This window comes from Lissotriton helveticus, chromosome 7 (genome assembly GCF_964261635.1).
Source record: "Lissotriton helveticus chromosome 7, aLisHel1.1, whole genome shotgun sequence".
In the NCBI taxonomy this organism is placed as follows: Eukaryota; Metazoa; Chordata; class Amphibia; order Caudata; family Salamandridae; genus Lissotriton; species Lissotriton helveticus.
The window spans coordinates 310,516,249-310,537,133 of record NC_136068.1 but is presented as its reverse complement, the minus strand read 5'-3'; the positions used below and the strand labels follow the sequence as shown (position 1 = coordinate 310,537,133).

General features: G+C 47.5%; 1 protein-coding gene across 3 annotated transcripts in view; it reads right to left on the bottom strand.

Annotated features, from left to right (window-relative positions):
- The window catches only part of RPRD1B (regulation of nuclear pre-mRNA domain containing 1B), a 253,889-nt gene that overhangs the window by 204,161 nt on the left and 28,843 nt on the right, over nt 1–20,885 (bottom strand). For all 3 annotated transcript variants that reach the window (XM_078652118.1, XM_078652120.1, XM_078652117.1), the window contains exon 2: nt 1,185–1,314. In XM_078652118.1, coding sequence (XP_078508244.1) covers nt 1,185–1,314 — 130 coding nt within the window. The remainder of the gene's footprint in view (nt 1–1,184; nt 1,315–20,885) is intronic.

Genomic DNA, 20,885 nt, shown 5'->3' with positions numbered 1-20,885 from the left:
AGATGCCCAACAAAAAGCTACTAAATATGCCTATTGACAAATACCAGAAGAGGTTGGTGCGCCTGGATTTGGCTGCACGTTTTCTGTTTTATTGAGGTTCATACATTTCAGAGGCAAATATGTAAAGCAAAACTGAAAGCCTATTTAAGACCAGGTCTATCCACTTAATTGCTACTTACCACATGCACTATTAGGTGCAGCTGGGCACACAAAGATCGTATTACCTATAGGAATATGTCATGAGTTTAGCGCCACTACTCACACAGTGCATCACAACAAATTCAAAGGAGTAAAAAGTGGGACTGAGATGCAAACAATGTTAATTCTTAATTCAACAGTGACTGATAAGAGATGCCCTTAAACTCTTAATTTAGCATTTCTTGTATTTCATATTTTAGTGTTTTATTTCACACCAATATGCGGTTATACATTTAATGACAGAACTGGTGGTTACTATAGTCAGAGTAGTCGCTCTACTGTCAGAAGTGTTTAGTCCTAAGCTCAGCAGGAATTTAGAAGTGACAAGTCAGAGGTTTATATTCAACAATAAGCAAGAATTCAGTTATAGTACCAGAAACAAACCTTCAGCTGTTGTTCAGTCCCCATGTGCAAGTGAAGGGTTCTAACACAAATGGCCAAATAATTATAGTTTATACCCAAGTCCTGCACTGCGTTCAGTGATGCAAGGCAATTATGAACTGTGAAGTAGTGCTTTAAGGGTGGACAAGAAGGAATCAATCAGTTTACGCAACAGAACACACTTACTTTATTTCAGTTATATGAGGCTCTGGTGAACCACTAATTCACTTTCTTTATCTGCAATGTTAGTATTCGGTTCTCAGAGCAAAATTAGAACACATGGAACAGACAAACATCCCGAGTGCCAACCAGAGGAGAGTCAAAATTAAATAATATTTTTTTAAACATGTTCTTCATTAAGATGCTGGCAACAGAGAAGGTGCAGATAACTGGAATGTTAGAGCACCAAGCCTTGCAATGTGCAACTGTTTATGATATGCATGGGATGCATATGCCATGGAACTAATTTCAGTCAGTGAGTCACTTGCACATTAATATTTGTCTCTCTCAATATAAGGCTCGCTGTGTAGCAACACAAACATTGCACTGTTAATCAAAAGACTTATTGTCTACTACCACAACCCCTGAAATAGTAAATTTCATACCTCGAAACATGGGACACCGCATCCACCAGGACCATTTCAAACTCGCGGGTGAATTCAGGACCTTTTCTTTTGCTATTCTGGATGACATCATTGGCCAAGTAGAGGAATGTCAGCTTCCGACTAGATTTCGCTGAAAGCCAATAAAACATTTGGGTTTGTTTAAAAAAATGTCTAATTTTACCGAGATGGAAATTTGTAACTTTTCACCACTACTGTGCAGCAAGGTTCAAATGTCAACTAGAAGCATCACAGCAGCAAGAAACAATCTGTTTTAAAATGAATATTTCACAAAAAGGTCTAAAAGAATCAAAGTATACACATATATATTAAGAGTAAATGTACGATCCCATCCTCAATGTGCAACTGCAACTGTCCGAGTTGCCCAGTAGAAGAGTAAAGATTCTGCAGAGGCTACAACATCACATTGTAAAAATAAAATCCATTAACAAACATTATTGAACTATTAATGTAATAATTAAAATATTATGCTTTTGGAGATTAACAAACTGATAATACAAACTGCCTAACAAGCAACTGGAGAAAAGGCCGCTTTGGATTTGTAGGGGAAAGGCTTGACAAATGGGGAAAGCAAACTACAATTATGAAGCTGGGATAGGCAAATAGGACTGTTCTGAATTCGAAAATCAATTTTTATAACTTACCAGTTTAGTCACCTATTCAAATAAAATCTCCGATTACTTTGCTCATGTTATGTTATGGTATCTTAATTACACTTCTATAGCGCACAGATGCCCCAGCCAAGGGGCGTCCCGGCGCTTCTGGAAGGGTACCCGAACACAACACAGCAGCATAAAGGAGGAAACACACAGATCAAGAACCTAAAAAGGATGAGGGAACAAATGCGTTTTAATGGCTCTCCTAAATTTCAACAGCTCATCAATTTCGCGAATGTGGGGCGGTAGAGAGTTCCACAGCTTTGCAGCCAAGACTCGGAAGGAACGTCCTCCCGCCCTACACAGTCTGAATCGTGGGACCACAGCCAGGTTTTGGCCCAGGGATCTCAAAGGGCGCAAAGGCACATAGGGCATCAGAAGATTGACAACGATCGGGGAGAGGTCATCCTAAGGATCTTGAAGGACAGGCACAGGGTCTTAAAATGGATCCTCTGTGCCACCGGCAGCCAATGTAGAGAGCGGATGGTACTCTCTGCAGAGCAGAACCTCGGAAGCCCCACCAGGGCTCTGGCTGCAGCATTCTGGATACGTTGCATCCACGTTATTTCAGCCTGGTTGGCCCCCAACAGTAGTGAGCTTGCGTAATCAAGCCTCGATAATATGTAAGCTTGAATAACCAGCTGCCTAGTCGAGGCATCAAAGAACCTCAGGATAGGTCTCAGCCCTCCCAGGATGCCGAAACAAGTGGCTGCCACTTTTTTCGCATGGCAGCAGAAACTGAGAGCAGGGTCTAGCCAAACCCCCAAGTTCTTTACCTCTGTAACTGGAGTAGGGGTAACACTCAACTCAGGGGGCCACCAATTGTCACCCCAGAGATCCGCTCGCGTACCTACTATAATGACCTCCGTTTTTTTGCCATTAAGCTGGAGACAGTTGGTATTCATCCAGTTAGCTACTGCCAGGAGTCCTTCCCGAAATCTGGGGCATCACGGTCAGAGTCCCCACTCAAGGTGACCGCCAGCAGCGTGTCGTCAGCATAGGAGGCCATGGTCAGACCCCAATGCTTGATGACAGCAGCCAGCGGCCTCACAGAGATTGAATAATGTGGGGCTCAATGATGAACCCTGAGGCACATCCAGATCCAGGGGATAGAATTGGGACTCAAACGGAGGAGTGACGACCTTGAAGGTCCGATCAGCTAGGAAGGAGCGGAACCAATCGAGTGCAGTGCCCTCAACACCTGCCTCTCGTAGACGTTGAAGTAAAATTCTGTGCGAAACCGTGTCAAACGCGGCACTGAGGTCGAGAAGTATCAGTGCCGCAGTCTGACCGGAGTCAAGAACAGAACGAAGGTGTTCCGTCATAGAGAGTAGGGCTGTTCCGTGCTGTGGCCCACCCGGAACCCATTCTGGGAAGGATCCAGAATACATTCCCTTGCAAGATGTTCAGTCAGCACTTCGTTCACATGGGCTTCCGCAATGTTCGCGGCCCAGGGAAGGAGGGAGATAGGGCGATAGCTCTCAAGTTTGAGGGGCTCCAGGGTAGCCTTTTTAGGTCGAGCAGACGGAGTGTCTGCTCGACTACTATTGTTGCCCATTAATGGGAATGTGGACACCGATGTGGACGAGCGTTTCCTTAGCGGTTTTCACCGCGGGAGCGCGCGTCTCACCCGCGCATGCGCAGAGTAACTCAGCAATTTTTTTTATTTTTTTAATTTCCCAGCCCCGAACCGAATCAGGTATCAGAGCGCTTCACATATAGGCAGCCCCCACCCCTCTGCATGCGCACACACAGGCGAGCGCATGCACACGCAGGCACACGGCAGACACTCGCTCACACACACCCCCCTCCCCCACAGTCACACACACGCACTCCAGACACATACACACACGCACGCACACACACATACACAGCCCGCCCCCCCCCACTCGCGCGCGCGCACACATGCTCTCCCCCCCCACCCCCCGCTCAGCAACCCACTCACCGGCTTTATTCCTGCGGCGGCTCTCCTCAGCTGCAGGGCAGCAGTACTCTTCTTCCCTCCTTCGGCACCCGCAGGGTAGGCTCCTGCCAGCTCCGGTGCTTGAAACGCGGCTCCGGTTCCTGCCAGCTCCGGTGCTTGAAACGCGGCTCCCATCGCGGCTCTTCCATTGGAGGCGGGGTAGGCTCCCGCCCTCCTACTTCCTGTTTCCTGTTGTCGCGCCGGCCTGCCTGACTTCCTGGTCGCAGGCCGGCACAGTGACGGCGGTGATTTGCGGTATTAATTAATTTAGTTATTTTTTTATTTGTAGCGTGGTCCGCTTTCACTTTATTTTATTTGAGAAACACACCGGTTACTTTCATTGCCGCGATCCGCTGACAGTATTATTTCTTTTTCAAACCACGTCTTTCACGTGTAAAAAAATATATATATATGCGCCAAAGCCAAACCCCGCCCAGTTATCACTGCCCAATGCCCAGGCATAGCAACCAGTGCAGCCCAAGCCGTAGGAGCAGCAGTCTTCTGTATGTTACGCCACATTCACTCAAACTGCTAACTTGTTCTTTGTTTACAGGCTATGCCGGGCGCTAAAGACTGCATCGTGTTCAAAAACGGATAAGACGATTCTCCTCAGTTGTTCATTGGCTGTGATATTAGGTGCCTCGACAGGCTTCATGCCTAGCGCCTAGCTGCTGCACACCCCGGTGGTAGGCGGCCTCTTGCACTGGAGTGCCGAGATACTGACTGGATTAACGAGCCATCTTAATAGCCTGCCATGTCTTTAAATCCTCTTTACTTTTTCGCCGTTTACTATAAGAAACACACTAGTTACTTTGATTGCTGCGTTCCGCTTACAGCATTGTTTTTCAAATGGATACGAGACGACATATGTGTTTTTTTTTATTTGAGAAACACACCGGTTACTTTTATTGCCACGATGCGCTGACGGTATTATTTCTTTTTCAAACACACGTCTTTCACGTTTAAAAATATATATATATGCGCCAATGCCAAACCCCGCCCCGTTATCACTGCCCAATGCCCAGGCATAGCAACCAGTGCAGCCCGAGCCGTAGGATTAGCAGTGTTCTGTATGTTACGCCACATTCACTCAAACTGCTAACTTGTTCTTTGTTTACAGGCTATGCCAGGGGCTAAAGACTGCGTCGTGGTTCAAAAACGGATAAGACGATTCTCCTCATTTGTTCATTGTCTGTGATATTAGGTGCCTCGACAGGCTTCATGCCTAGCGCCTAGCTGCTGCACACCCCGGTGGTAGGCGGCCTCTTGCACTGGAGTGCCGAGATACTAACTGGACTAAACGAGCCATCTTAATAGCCTGCCATGTCTTTAAATCCTCTTTACTTTTTCGCCCGTCTGCATCTACGCTTTCCTATGTACACAAATTACTCGATCCACGGATTCAGGATTTGCAGACAGTTACTTTTGTAGACTAAATTGGACTACAGAGTCCACTCGTACTGTGGACTGTGTTTAAAGTTATGGCTAGGAGTACCCAAAGGACGTGCAAAAACACCCACAAACCTGAAATCTTGCTAGTAGTCTAATCTATTGTGTGCACAGTTTCACATCATGCAAAGCACATTACTACTGGTTCACGAAAGTGATATGCATTGTTGGGAGTGAACACCTCCCCTGTGTCATTGGGTGTGATGGATGGGATGTTTCCATGTTGAACAATTTTTGCACTTTTGCCAAAGTTTCTCATATGGATTGTCTACAAGTCTGAAAAATATGTAGCTAACCAGCAATGGGCAAGTCACGTGCACAGGCTCTCATTCCGAGGAGTATGAATGGAAAACTGCGGTCATAGGCGCGCTGTGTACTCTTGGGCTGTTGTTTTTTGTGTGAATCAAAAAAATACTGGAAATCTGTACAGCTCCTATTGATAAAATGTTTAGTGTTTTTTTACATTTACAAACTTTTCATAAACGGGTCCCTCTTTGCTTCCACCTTCAGTATAAACGGCAAATGTTACACTGGATTTAGGAATGTATGTATGTATGTGTATGTCCATGGCTTTGTTAACATGCTGTTAGAGAAAATATTGCTAATCTGTGGCGGCTGCTAATTAGTTGTGAAATCTTTACTGCTTTGAATTGCCGGTTCGGTACAAATGCGTATTTGCGATGTTTTCTGCCTATTATGTTAACTTCTGAAGGGGGTGTGTGGGGCTCCAAGTGCCAGAAGCCTGAAGGGGGTGAGTGGGGCTCCAAGTGCCAGAAGCCCTCTCAGCACGGCACCCAGGCCTCGAGTGCGTCCGGAGGGGGCCTCTCAAAGTACTTTGCAGGGGGGGTTCGCCCTCAAGTTTCATGACGCCACTGCTACAAACCGCTCTATAGTGCAGATCGTGACCGCGACAATTTGTACATAGGAGGTTGAAACACCAGCGGCACAATCAGTGCTTCAAAGGGGTCCTGCTAAAACTGCATTTCGGATTAGCATTCGTTTCTCTTTTTTACGCTTCATTTTAATGTCCGATTTGTTTTGCTTAAACAGTTTAGTTTGTATTTAGTTAGACTGTGTAACATAGCGCTTGAAAGGCTGCGCCCCTCACACTTACCTGTGTGGGTACTTACAGACCCAAGGGGACAGCGACAGCTCTGCTGCCGGTGACATCTACCTGCCTCTCTCACACAGTCTCCGCCTTTCTCTCTCTCCCTCTCTAGCTGTTCATCTCTCTTATTCATCCTGTTTCCCGCTTGCTCTCTCGCACTCCCTCTCTTTCGGTCACTCTTTCTCTCTTTCCCATAGTCTTGCTCCTGCGCTACATGTGTGTCTCTCTTCCTCTCATCTTTCTTCTCTTATGCTTTCTCTATTCTCTCTTTAACTATTGTCTACTTTCTCGTTCTCACCCCTCTCTTCATTGCTATTTCTCATCTATCGCCCTCACTCTATCTATCTATCGCCCTCACTATCGCCCTCACTCTATCTATCTATTGCCCTCACTCTATCGCCCTCACTATCGCCCTCACTCTATCTATCTGTCACCCTCACTCTATCTATCTATCTGTCACCCTCACTCTATCGATCTATCTATCTCCCTCACTCTATCTATCTATCTCTCTATCTCTCTATTGCCCTCACTGTATCTATCTATCTCTCTATTGCCCTCACTCTATCTATCTATCTAGCGCCCTCACTCTATCTATCTATCTAGCGCCCTCACTCTATCTATCGCCCTCAATCTATCTATCTATCGCCCTCAATCTATCTATCTATCGCCCTCAATCTATCTATCTATCGCCCTCACAATCGCCCTCACTCTGTCGCCCTCACTCTACCTATCTATTTATCTATTGCCCTCACTCTATCGTCCTCACTATCTATCACCCCTCACTCTATCTATTCTATCGCCCTCACTCTATCTCCCTCACTCTATCTATCTATCGCCCTCACTCCATCTATCTATCGCCCTCACTCCATCTATCTATCGCCCTCACTCCATCTATCTATCGCCCTCACTCCATCTATCTATCGCCCTCACTCCATCTATCTATCGCCCTCACTCCATCTATCTATCGCCCTCACTCCATCTATCTATCGCCCTCACTCCATCTATCTATCGCCCTCACTCCATCTATCTATCGCCCTCACTCCATCTATCTATCGCCCTCACTCCATCTATCTATCGCCCTCACTCCATCTATCTATCGCCCTCACTCCATCTATCTATCGCCCTCACTCCATCTATCTATCGCCCTCACTCCATCTATCTATCGCCCTCACTCCATCTATCTATCGCCCTCACTCCATCTATCTATCGCCCTCACTCCATCTATCTATCGCCCTCACTCCATCTATCTATCGCCCTCACTCCATCTATCTATCGCCCTCACTCCATCTATCTATCGCCCTCACTCCATCTATCTATCGCCCTCACTCCATCTATCTATCGCCCTCACTCCATCTATCTATCGCCCTCACTCCATCTATCTATCGCCCTCACTCCATCTATCTATCGCCCTCACTCCATCTATCTATCGCCCTCACTCCATCTATCTATCGCCCTCACTCCATCTATCTATCGCCCTCACTCCATCTATCTATCGCCCTCACTCCATCTATCTATCGCCCTCACTCCATCTATCTATCGCCCTCACTCCATCTATCTATCGCCCTCACTCCATCTATCTATCGCCCTCACTCCATCTATCTATCGCCCTCACTCCATCTATCTATCGCCCTCACTCCATCTATCTATCGCCCTCACTCCATCTATCGCCCTCACTCTATCTATCGCCCTCACTCTATCTATCGCCCTCACTCTATCTATCGCCCTCACTCTATCTATCGCCCTCACTCCATCTATCTATTGCCCTCACTCTATCTATCTATCGCCCTCACTCTATCTATCGCCCTCACTCCTATATCTATCTATCTATCTCCCTCACTCTATCTATCTATCGCCCTCACTCTATCTATCGCCATCACTCTATCTATCATCATCACTCTATCTATCTATCTTTCTCTCTATCTATCTGTCTATCTATCTATCGCCCTCCCTCTGTCTATCTATCTATCGCCCTCCCTCTATCTCTCTATCGCCCTCCCTCTATTTATCGCCCTCACTCTATCTTCTATCTATCTATCTATCTATCTATCGCACTCACTCTATCTGTCGCATCACTCCGCACCACCACAGCATCACTCAGGGGTACCACAACATCACTATGCGCTACCATAGCATCACTGAACGCCACAGCATCACTCGTCGCCTCTACAACATCACTCAGCGCCAACAACAGCATCAATCTGTGCAACCATTCAACAACAACTGGTTCAAATATGTTCTCCAATTATTTCAAGCTTTATTACAAATGTCACAAAAAGATGTTAATATTTCACTTCTGTTCTTGGATTTTCGTCACAATAAAGTACACTGAACATAATCTTCACAAAAGTTATTTACAAAAGTTTAAGCTATTGCCATTATAAACTACAAAATTTTTTTTTAAGTATTAATTATTTAAAAAAAATAAAAGCCATTGTTATTTGTAATATCAATACATCTAAGTCACGTAAATACAACACATATTGCATTACAAATGCTATAGGTGTCACATTTGCGAAAGTTAAAACTATTAGCATTGTAAATGACAAAGCTATTAATTTCGCTATTTTCAAAACCAAAACGTAAATTCAAAATTTGTCATTTACAATACCAATAGCTCAAACTTTCCTAATGCGAGACCTATTGCATTGCAAATGCTTGTTAAGTATGGGAGTAACAACGGCCGGTTTCCACTTTGTCGGGACGGTGCCCGAAGCGAGGGAAAGGTTAATGAGATGGCATACTGGAGGGAGGCAAACCGCAGCAGATTCTCTGAACTGAGCAGGCTTCAAGGGATCCTCTGGCGAGCCTGATTTGATTTTAGAGGCCAGTTTGTGAAATGCCTCCATTGACAGACTAGGTAGTGAGGATAAGGCCTCACCAGTGATAGGTGTAGGACTGAAAGGCTCATCACCTTGATTGATGGTAGGGAAGGCGCGATAAATAGCTTGAACCTTTTCAATAAAGAAAGTAACCAAATTTTCACAATGGTCCACAGAGCAGACTTCTGCTGCAGTGGCTCTTTTGGCCATCAAGTCCTGAAGGACTTTGAAAATAAGCTTGGACGGATTGGGGCTATTTCTAAATTCCTGGGCATAGTAGGCTGCACGAGCTCTACATACTGCTCTATGATATAGTTTGATTTTGGAGAGATAGGCAGTTTTCTTCCCAGCCTCATATGATTTCCGCCATTCCCTTTCTGCCTGTTTACAGGCTTTTTTTAACAGAACTAGGGAACTGTCGTACCATGGGCTGGGTTCTCTGGAACGGCATTTAGTCCAGGCGGCAGGGATCAGAGCATCTAAAGCGCAGGAGACCCAATCACAAAGTGCATCACACCCGGCTTCAACACTAAGGTAAGAGCCTAGTGGGTTGGCCTCCAGAAGATGATGAAAGTCCTCCAGTTTAAGTTTCTTCCAGTGGCGTTTCATCATGACTCTATCCTGGGGATTAAACGGATACTCTTTAATCACAAGAGAAATTTTCACCAGAAAATGATCAGTCCAAGCAACAGGACTAGGCCTGGCTACCTTGGTCCCAGTTAAATTAGTAAAAAAAGGATCAGGAATATGGCCCCCCAGGTGAGTGGGGGAAGTGACCAGTTGATTAAGCTGAAGGGCCTCCAGATCAGCCACGGTGCTGCTAATAGTAGGCATATGGGCGCAGTCAAAATGAAGATTAAGATCCCCAAGAATGCAAAAGTTGGCGCAGCCCAATGCCAGAGAGCTCACATATTCTGGGAGAGCTTTTCGGAAAGCAGTGTCGCAGCCAGGAGGGCGATAAATTAGGAGACCGGACAGAGTGAACTGATGGCTAATAGAAATTTAAAAAAAATGCACTTTCACACCCTGCTAGGTCCACTACCCTCCAATCACATGGATAGCAAGATTTTACGACAACAGCAATGCCACCACCCCTGGATGACCGATTATGAGTGAAGATGGAATAATCTGAGGGGAGTGCAAGATTCACGGCAGCCACATCAGCTTCTTGGAGCCATGTTTCCGTCAAGAAAAATACATCTGGTCGTTCCTCACTAATGAGGTCATAGAGTTCTGCGTGGTGCTTCGGAAAGGATCTGATATTCAGATTCCAGACTGTAATAACTCAAAGGACCGGGGAACCGCTCCGGAGGGGCTTAGCCGGGGAAAACTCCCTCAAAGCGAGAATGGGCGCAGGGGCAGTAAGGGACCATATCCCACAGGGACAGGCGTGCGGGCCACAAAGGGGACTGATCGGCCCATGGTGGCAGCGTGGAATAGAATGCATAAAGCCTAACAAGTCAGACCGGGAATAAACATACCTCGGCAGCATTTCCAGATAAGACCCTCGCGAGCAGAGTACTGCCACGCCCGACGCCGCCTTAGCGCGGACGGGTGCAGACGGGCAGACTCTGGCTTGACTCAGGCGCGATGAGGGCGCTCCCGCTGCGCGATACCGCTGCGCTTGAGGGACTGGTTTAAGAGGGAGAGCGCGTGTCTGCTAAGACACTAGACTGCTCCGAATGGCGGCCATAAACGTCCCAACCACTCTAAGATGGCGGCCGATTCCCCATGGACTAGGAAACCCTAGACCCGGACCCGCTAAAGCAGCGGTGATTCCACAATTAAAATGAGGGTAAGAGGAGATGATATGCGATTTTAAAACCAGGGGATAATCAAAGTAAAAACAACAGAGATAAGAAAACGGGTACATAAAACGCAGAGCACCTGCAGCACAGCACAAACATATGCGTGTCCTCAATACGCTCTGTAGAGCAAAGGTAGCGTGTCATCATTACTTGTACAAATCCCAAGTGATTTCCCCAGAACTTTGTTTTATGAAAATTAAACAGCAAATCATTTGTATCCTATCCTTCAACAAGATAGTAAGCATACGGATATCAAATTAGATTTTTAGGTCACGAATACCTGAAAGCTTTTAGCTGTCTGGTTGTAAAATACCTAGTATGGCTATACCAGAGCTAAAAACCCACCGCTGCTTCCATTTGTTAGCTTTCTTGTCACTTTTATTTCCTTGCTCCTTACTCATGGCTTTTCTAGTCTATTTTGTGTTTGTCCTCCTACTGGCCCTCTAGAAGCAATAACGAATACTCACATGAAGGATATTTGTTACTTCAGTATCTCTCATAATGACAGTAAGCCAGTGACTAAGAATTTATTAGGGTTCCTTGTATTAAAAAATATATATATATTTTTTTTTAAAACACTCCATCGAAGAGGATTCCCTATGGTTATCTGAAAACTTTGGCCATATTATATTCTGCAACAAGAGAGCCCAATAACACCTAGGAAATGTGGGTCTTGAAATCCAGGCTTTGCTTACACATAATTATTCTGCTAACCATAATGCAGGAATTGACAAGCAACTCACTTAGTCTGGTTTGGATCAATGCAATTATACTTAAATAATTTTTTCAATCAGCATGGTTAAACTTTATCAGCATGGTTGCCAAAACTGAATTTGGAACTACTTAAGATAAGGTTTCTGAATGTATAGAAGATCATGCCACTAGATAAAGATAACAGACTGTTGATTTGAATAAATAATTTGCTCTTTACTGTAGAAAGCTTTCATAAAGGCTCTGTTATGGAAGTTATTAATTGTTTAAGCAATAATAATATAATTTTGTATATGAATCTCCCTCAGCAACAATCTAGAATGGATGCTAGTATTAAGAATTTAAAATGATTATATGGATTTTACGAAATATGGATTTCTTGGTAGATAACGGTGTGTTTTACTTTGATATGTTCAACATATATCTTACTTCCTTCAAAATATAAAAGTAAAATGTGACTAAGTCCTTTATCAGGGGCACAAATAAATTATTGGAAATACAGACAATAAAGAGCTTAAAGATAAAAATGAGGATACAAGCTTTCTGACAAAGCAAAATAGACCCTACATTGATAAATAACTGTTACATACTTTGAAAGGTTAGAAGTAGGAACGATCCTTCTGGTCAATTTTACCAATTTTGAATGCAACTTTTGAACATAATTAAATATGGCTCGCAGTTTGATGAGATTAAGAGATCAATTAATTCTAAAAACATTTCAACTGCCCAAGGTCCATACCGCAGCACTATGTCCATAATAAAAAGCAATCTAGAACTAAAGGTGAAAATCTTAGTTTATGTTTTCAGATTTAGTCCTTATTCAAATGTGCCAAGTATACAATGGTTTAAGTGATATTCCCCACGTAAAACCAGGACTACCAGTCAGGCAACAAGGCGGTAATCTTTCACAGAAGTGACTGTTTAATTGCCCTTTTACAATTTATGGGTAAATGTTTTCCTGCTGCCTTCACTAGTATACTTTGATCCTATTAGATCTGTCGGTTGCCTTCAATACCATAAATCACTAGATTCAGATTGCACATCTGGCAGACGTCAGATTTTAAGGCTCAGCCGAAAACTGTTCCATTGCTTTCTCTCTGAGAGAGAACTTACAGTGGTTTAGGGGGCCTTGGCTTCCAAGTCTTTCACGTTATCCAGTGGGGTTCCAAAGGGCTCATTAATGAGCACCATATTATTTAATATCTATGTGGCCCCCTTGACAAAACAAATTCTATCCTTCGTCTTTGCTCCTGTAGCACACACAGACAACACACAACGTACGGCGTCCATTTCTAATAATGTTGCAGAGAAGGGCAAATGTTTCCTAGCTGTTTAGATCAAATTGTGCAATGGATGAATGTAAATATCCTGGTGCGCAATTAGCAAAAACTGGGGTTCTTTTTTGGGAATAACTTATCCTGGAATCAATCTTGGTGCCCACAAATGCTAGGCTCACTACCAACACCAGTAGCTACTGTTAAGAACTTGGGGATAACTTTTGATTCCAGTCTGTCATTCAACTATCAACTAAACAACCTCACTTCCACCCATTTCCTTCTACAGTGTGAAATTAGGAAAATATTTTGGTACGTACCTTTTGAACTACAGAAAACAGTATAGTAGCACTTGTGCTATCAAGATGGGACTATTGCACTATCCTATATGCAGGCATTCATCAGCGTTCCTTGAAAAAACTTCAGAACCTTCAAAATGCAGCAGCCAAACTGCTCAAGAAAATGAATAAATATCAGTATGTGTCATGGATAATAAAAGAGCTTAATCGGTTCCTGGTGAAGAATAGTCAGATCAAGGTTCTCGGTCTTGCTCACAAAACCCTATATGAAACTGCATCAGACTACTAAATAAGATATCTTAGTTGGTACAACCCCAGTAGGTCACTACGCTCGACCAATTCCAGGACTGTCAATATTGGTGAAATCAGAAGATCTAATTGGGGTGGGGAGAATCTTTATCTACAATACAGCCAATCTGTGGAACAATTCCCCTGCATAACAAAGAGGCCAGTCCAAATTCTGGAGTTTCCTTAAACTTTTTAAAACCTGGCTCTTCAGTTACTCGTTGTGAAAGTTAATTAAAACAAGTTTCCAACCTTAGACCCCTGTTTAACCTTTATGCAGGGGTGTGGAATTCCTATAGCCGGACTCCCTGGACATATTGTTTAGGGGCCAAGGACAACAGATTTTCAAGTTTATTTTCTTCTTGGGACAAGTAAGCCCAACCGCCTGCAGCTCAAACCCTTTGGCTGCCAGTTTACAGTACCACAGTATGGTTTAAGGAAGGGAACTCTCTGCAGTTAAGGTAATATTTATGTCCATATGTTAATGCTGTTTGAACTTGTATTTATATTTCATTGATGCAAAGCCTTTATTATTAGGGTGAGCACTCCAAGGAAATGTCGTAAGCTCGGACTGCACTGTAGACAGTGGTCACAGTATAAAAATGTGTACACACGTGTGCAAAGTTTAACAATATGAGGCTATGTATAATGCTACCAGAATGCTCTCTGATTAGATTCAAATACTTGCAGAAGCTTGAAAGCAAGATTGATGAATCTTTGCTTTCAAAATAAAATGTTCAGAAAAAAATGCAACTAGGAAATAAAATGTTTTGCTAAATGACTGAAAATGTAGGTTCAATTTCTTTGAAGCGTCATTTAGTAAAATATGTTGATGCATGCTAGTATTCCTAAAAATATACTCAGAATGGAAAAATCGGTGCAACCAGTTTCAAGAAGATTGGAAACATGGAAACAATCATTGGCAGAGTCAATAGGTCTGACATTGGTGGCCAGCTTTTTAGTTTGTCAATGCATGTCTTGTTTTCACAAGGTTTTGTAAAACTCAATTGTTGTGGGAACTGCTAAGCCCTCGCCATATAACAAACAATGGGGAACAAGCATTTACAATGCAACGGTTTCGCCTTTTCAAAAGCTAGAGCTATTGGCATTGTAAATGACAACATTTTTATTTATGTGTTTGTTTTGAAAACAGATAAATAAATGGCATTGTCATTTACATTGCCAATAGCTTAATCTCTCGCAAATGTGAGACCTATTTTACCCTACTGGACGAGCTCAGCAGACAGCAATTACTACCACACACACACACACCCAGAGCCACAGACACCCAGAGCCACAGACACCCAGAGCCACACACACCCAGAGCCAAAACACAGACACCCAGAGCCACACACACCCAGAGCCAAAACACACACACCCAGAGCCAAAAGACACACACACACACCCAGAGCCACACATACACACCCAGAGCCACACACACACACCCAGAGCCACACACACACACACACCCAGAGCCACACACACACACACACCCAGAGCCACACACACACACACACCCAGAGCCACACACACACACACACCCAGAGCCACACACACACACACACACACCCAGAGCCACACACACCCAGAGCCACACACACCCAGAGCCACACACACCCAGAGCCACACACACCCAGAGCCACACACACCCAGAGCCACACACACCCAGAGCCACACACACCCAGAGCCACACACACACACACACACACCCACCCCGAGGCACACACACACCCAGAGCCACACACACACACACACACCCAGAGCCACACACACACACACACACCCAGAGCCACACACACACCCTGGAGAGCAAGCACAGTGAGGGGGTAGGGAAGCAAGCACAGCAAGGGGGCAGGGAAGCAAGCACAGCAAGGGGGCAGGGAAGCAAGCACAGCAAGGGGGCAGGGAAGCAAGCACAGCAAGGGGGCAGGGAAGCAAGCACAGCAAGGGGGCAGGGAAGCAAGCACAGCAAGGGGGCAGGGAAGCAAGCACAGCAAGGGGGCAGGGAAGCAAGCACAGCAAGGGGGCAGGGAAGCAAGCACAGCGAGGGGGGGAAGGGAAGCAAGCACAGCGAGGGGGGGGAAGGGAAGCAAGCACAGCGAGGGGGGGAAGGGAAGCAAGCACAGCCAGGGGGCAGGGAAGCAAGCACAGCCAGGGGGCAGGGAAGCAAGCACAGCCAGGGGGCAGGGAAGCAAGCACAGCCAGGGGGCAGGGAAGCAAGCACAGCCAGGGGGCAGGGAAGCAAGCACAGCCAGGGGGCAGGGAAGCAAGCACAGCCAGGGGGCAGGGAAGCAAGCACAGCCAGGGGGAAGGGAAGCAAGCACAGCCAGGGGGCAGGGAAGCAAGCACAGCCAGGGGGCAGGGAAGCAAGCACAGCCAGGGGGCAGGGGGCAGGGAAGCAAGCACAGCCAGGGGGCAGGGAAGCAAGCACAGCCAGGGGGCAGGGAAGCAAGCACAGCCAAGGGGCAGGGAAGCAAGCACAGCCAAGGGGCAGGGAAGCAAGCACAGCCAGGGGGCAGGGAAGCAAGCACAGCCATGGGGCAGGGAAGCAAGCACAGCGCCCCCTTGTGTCTCTTCCACAGAACAATTCGTGGAGAAGTCGTCATGCGCCCAGGCCCTGGAGGAGCTCTCCCTAATCTTGACATTGCACCGGCCCGACCTACCTTATCAGACGATTCCCCCACTACAATCCTGCAAGGACCTTAAGATCCTCAGGTCAAAACCTGATTAAGTTGCCAAAATTCAAATACAAAACTAAAGGAGGCAAGTCTTTATCCTTTTTATCTTCCAAAGCCTGGAATTCAATTCCAAACAATCTCAGATCCCTAACTCAGGAAAACCATTTCAGAAAGCAGCTTAAAACATGGATCTATTCTCTCCCTGATGATCATGTAATGACCTTCATCTAGTCTCCTAATTTTTAACTTTTGCACACTGTCTATTTAGTGCCAGGATGCTCCTTTCGGAGCGATTGTCTGCGCTTTAGAAATACAAAAAAATACAAATTGCAAATAAAAGAAACGTCAGCAATCTCGCTGCAAAAACAAGTAAGTGTGTGTGAGAGTGAGTGTGTTTCCACCCGTGGCTGATAACAGACAGCACTGTTTGTGCACACCTAAGGTGGGTAATATCATACTAATCGTGTTCTTCATCATTTCAAAGTGTCGAACTCTGATTCGAGTGGAAAATTACACCCCTAACCAGATGCCTATGTGCTAATGTAAAGTCTGATATTTTTTTTTCACCTTGGTGTACAAATCGGAATTTTACACCATTTGCAATGAAGGTACTCACCACGATTTTACCGGATGAACATTTATTTACAAACAATGTGGGTGTGCAATTTGAGCATGGGCAAATAACAAGCGTAATTTCAGTCTTGATTGAAATCTGTTTCAGGCACAACAGGGGTTTTCATCGGAAACAGATTTAGCCCCTAGTTGTGATCAGGGGTCAAAAGTAGTATGGGAGTCACCGACCTCTGAATAAAAAGTATTCAATCCGCCCGGATGGATCAGCAAAACTCTTGATATGCAGATTGCACATAGTTCTTGGCAGCAGGCAGATTAACCCGCTGAGCTATCTTTTGATGCGGGGGAGACCACACCTCCGGCATCATGGAGACATCCTGGGGGCTGCCGAAGCCAAACAAGAGAAAAGGGTCCGAGCTGCGGAGCTTCCCAAGTAAGCTACTGCCCGGCCTCCATCTTCGGAGGAATGAGAACAACAAGTTCCGGAGCAAGGTGTGCGGTTAGTTTGAATGAAACAGACATAAAATGAAACATCGGAACCAAAAAAACACTCCAGCACCGTGTAACTCAACACCAGGCATCAGATGACTGCCGTGAGCAAACTAATGGTTTTACAAGAAAGGGAAAACAAAAGTCCTGCCCTCTCCCCCTCCTCAGCTCTCCCGCTAGTACCTCTAATACATACCATATGTTCCGCACAGTCACCGGCTCCACCTGGAGTCCCTTCACCCCTGCCTGCTGCAGCCATGGAGACACTTTGGGTGAAAGTCTAGCGAGAGACGGGCCACGGAGTCGAACGGGCACACGGACAGCGGGAGGGGGGGGGGGGCGGGAACGGGGACAAGGACAGCGGGAGGGGGGCAGGTTAACAGGCACACGGACAGCGGGAGGGGGGGCGGGAACAGGCACACGGACAGCGGGAGGGGGGGCGGGAACGGGCACACGGACAGCAGGAGGGGGGCGGGAACGGGCACACGGACAGCGGGAGGGGGGGCGGGAACGGGATAAAAAAAAGTAGTACAAAATGCTGCTAGCAAATCAAGGAAAGTGAAATCGCGCAGCCCACCCATGCAAAGCACACGTTGGAAATGACAAAAACAGGCAGAGAAAAAAAAAAAAAAAACACAACCGCCCACCGCCGCTTGACGTTCTAAAAGAGGCGGGATTCAAAAAAATCTAGGGAATGCCCACGAATCTGCTCCGACAATTACGGACAGATCTCTCTTCCAATGGCTAACCTCCATTTATGGAGCTAGCTAATGGAAGAGAGAGGCGGGACAAAGCCCCGTACTGGTAAACATAAGATTTCGCCTGCGCGAACACTGCTGCGCAGTGCTACGCCAGGCGAAACCTAAAAAGCAATAATATTTTTGGGTCTCAAAGAGCTCACATTGCCACACGGTTGTCCCTGGTGATGGCCAAAACTACTTTGTGTAGGGGGGCGTGGCCAAGGTGGCGAACATGGCGGACGCTGTTTAAGAGAGCTCCGTCCCGCCGACGAATTATCCGTCATATATCCTAAGTCTCCCCAACCCTGAGAAGTCTCAACAACTATACATTGGCGTCGGAGGTGGCGTCGGAGGTGGCGGGGAAGCCTGGACGGCGATTTGCGGGACCTCAGACGCCCGCTCAATGGCGATCCGAGACCTGAGGTGAAGAGGCCTACCAGACCTGCGGGAGCCGGGACCTCGAGCCCGAGTACATCCGGGCGGAAGTGCGGCGCGACCGGGTCCGGCGAGGAGCAGCGGACAGCGCCCTGCATTCGACGCATAGAGGCCCGCAGTGAGTAACCCGTGCTGCACAGAAGACACGGAACACCCGCTGTCGCCGCTGCCGCACCCGGGAGTTGGAGGCTGTGCAGACTGCGGACCGGGGGAGTGCGGGAGGGGCCGGGTCGGCCTCGTTAGGCGGTCGTGACGCTACGGGGGCATTATCCAGTGTTTCCCCAAGCCCCCCCGGCAAGTTGTGAATGGCGAAGGCGGCACTCGCTGCAACAGGGGCGGATACAATATACTGTGCCCGGCTGGGACCCTGACCTGGTTGCCTTACACACGCGGCGCGCCGCTGCGTACACCCCTCTCGGCAGCAAAATCGGGCCGTTGGGGTGAACTCCAAGGACGGCGTGCTGGGGAGCTGAATCCTAGGCCCTGGATGGAAATGAGCTGGCGGAGACGCCGAGGGCCCGGTGACTGAGGCAGACGATCCGGCGCAGCCCAGGGACTGCCTACGCGCCTTGAGGCCCCCGAGTTATTGAAGAGGGGCGACTGTGCCCCCAGAGTAGCTCCTAGACAAGGCTGTAACACATATGCCCCCCGCATTGGACATGGAGTAATAGATTGTGGCAAACTTGGAGGGGGCACCGTGTCATTGGGGCAGAGAGAAGCGGCACCACGGGTGGCAGCGCAGACCGACCTGGGAGCGGGCGACATCCTCCTCAACGGCTCAAAGCGGGAAAGGCCCGGGCGCAGCTCGGTGACCAGGGAGATTGGGGTAACCGACCTGCAGTCCCCGCGGTGCTCTAAACCCGGTGCACATATCCAGTGACAACCATGACGAGGGGTGGCAACAGTGGAGGCGCCTCGAAACAAGGCACTTTCGATAAATTTACTGGGCCAACTGGAGGGGCTGGGGCGTCTGGAGGCACTCAGATATCTGGCCCGGACAATGTGGCCCTCATGGCAGCAATAACACAATCCAGAGACATGCTAGATGCGAAAATAGGGGCAGTTGGAGCTGATGTTACCTTGCTGCGTCAGGACCTGCGCAACGCCGTGGCCCGCATCACTGAGACTGAGACGGAGACCAGAATTACAGGAGTGGAGGACGACGTGGCGACACCGAAGAAGAAGGTGACCAACATGGAAGGGATTCAAAAGGGCCTTGCACTGCGAGCGGAGGGACGTGCTCGGCGAAACAACCAGCGGTTCGTGGGATTTCTGGAGGGCTGTGAGAAGGGCGACATGGATGCCTTTCTGACCCAATGGTTGGAGGGGTGGCTCCCTCCGGAGTCCCTTTCGCGCTGTTTTATAATTGAAGGCGCGCACCGAGCACTGACCCAGAAGCCGCCGGAGGGAGCTCGCCCGCGGCCGGTGATAGCCAGACTGCTTAATTATCACGACCGCGACACAATCCTGCGACAAGCGCGAGTGAAGGAACCTTTGGTATTTGAAAATCACAAAATCCTAATATTCCCAGACTACACCAGACTAGTCCAGCAACAACGTCAGTCCTTTACTGCGGCTACGGCGCGGTTGAGAGGCCTCAATATCCAATATGCCTTGCTCTACCCGGCCCGCCTGCGTGTGGTCGACCAGTCCCGGACTCAATTCTTTACTACTCCAGAGGAAGTCTTTGCCTGGACGGACGAAACGGTCCGCATCAGAGTCAACACCCCTCCGAGTCGGGACTCCGATTCATCATCCACGGCGGGGCCCCCGAGGATTCCCCGGCGATCGCGGAGCAGGAGTAACTGGAGGGCACGCACCAAGAAGAATCCTCCTCCTGACAATGGTGCGGCGGAGGCGACCGAAACTGCAGACTCTCAGGATCCGGACGCATGAGACCCGAAGACATTTGGCAGGCTACGGACAAAGCCCTGGGGAGGGATCGGAGGCCGGCGCCCATCCCTTGGGCGGTGGAACTTTTTTTGCGATCTATTGACTACGACATCTGAGGCATCAGTAATTGGGTAGCCTTGAGACGTGGGTTGGGAGACGAAGGCGGGAGGGCGTTCATAACCCCTCGGTTTAGAGGAGTTTGTTCAGCGGGGGGGAGTTGGGACTTTGTGGGTAGTTCATGGGGATCCATTGGAATACTGGGTCTCTAACCTCCCGTTGGAGGTCGGAGATAATCTATACCGCGTCAGGTACTTCAATGTTACTGAGGTATGGGGTGGGGAAGTTGAAGGGGTGACTGGGAACGGGGTGGGGTTGTTGGGTGTGTGTTGCAGGGGGATAGGGGAGGGTGGGATGCGTTACTCTGCACAGTGTACTTTCGGGTCCTATTGAAGCGAGATGTGTGTGTGTGGCCTCAGACGCTCGGGCCGTTTAATTTTCTGTCC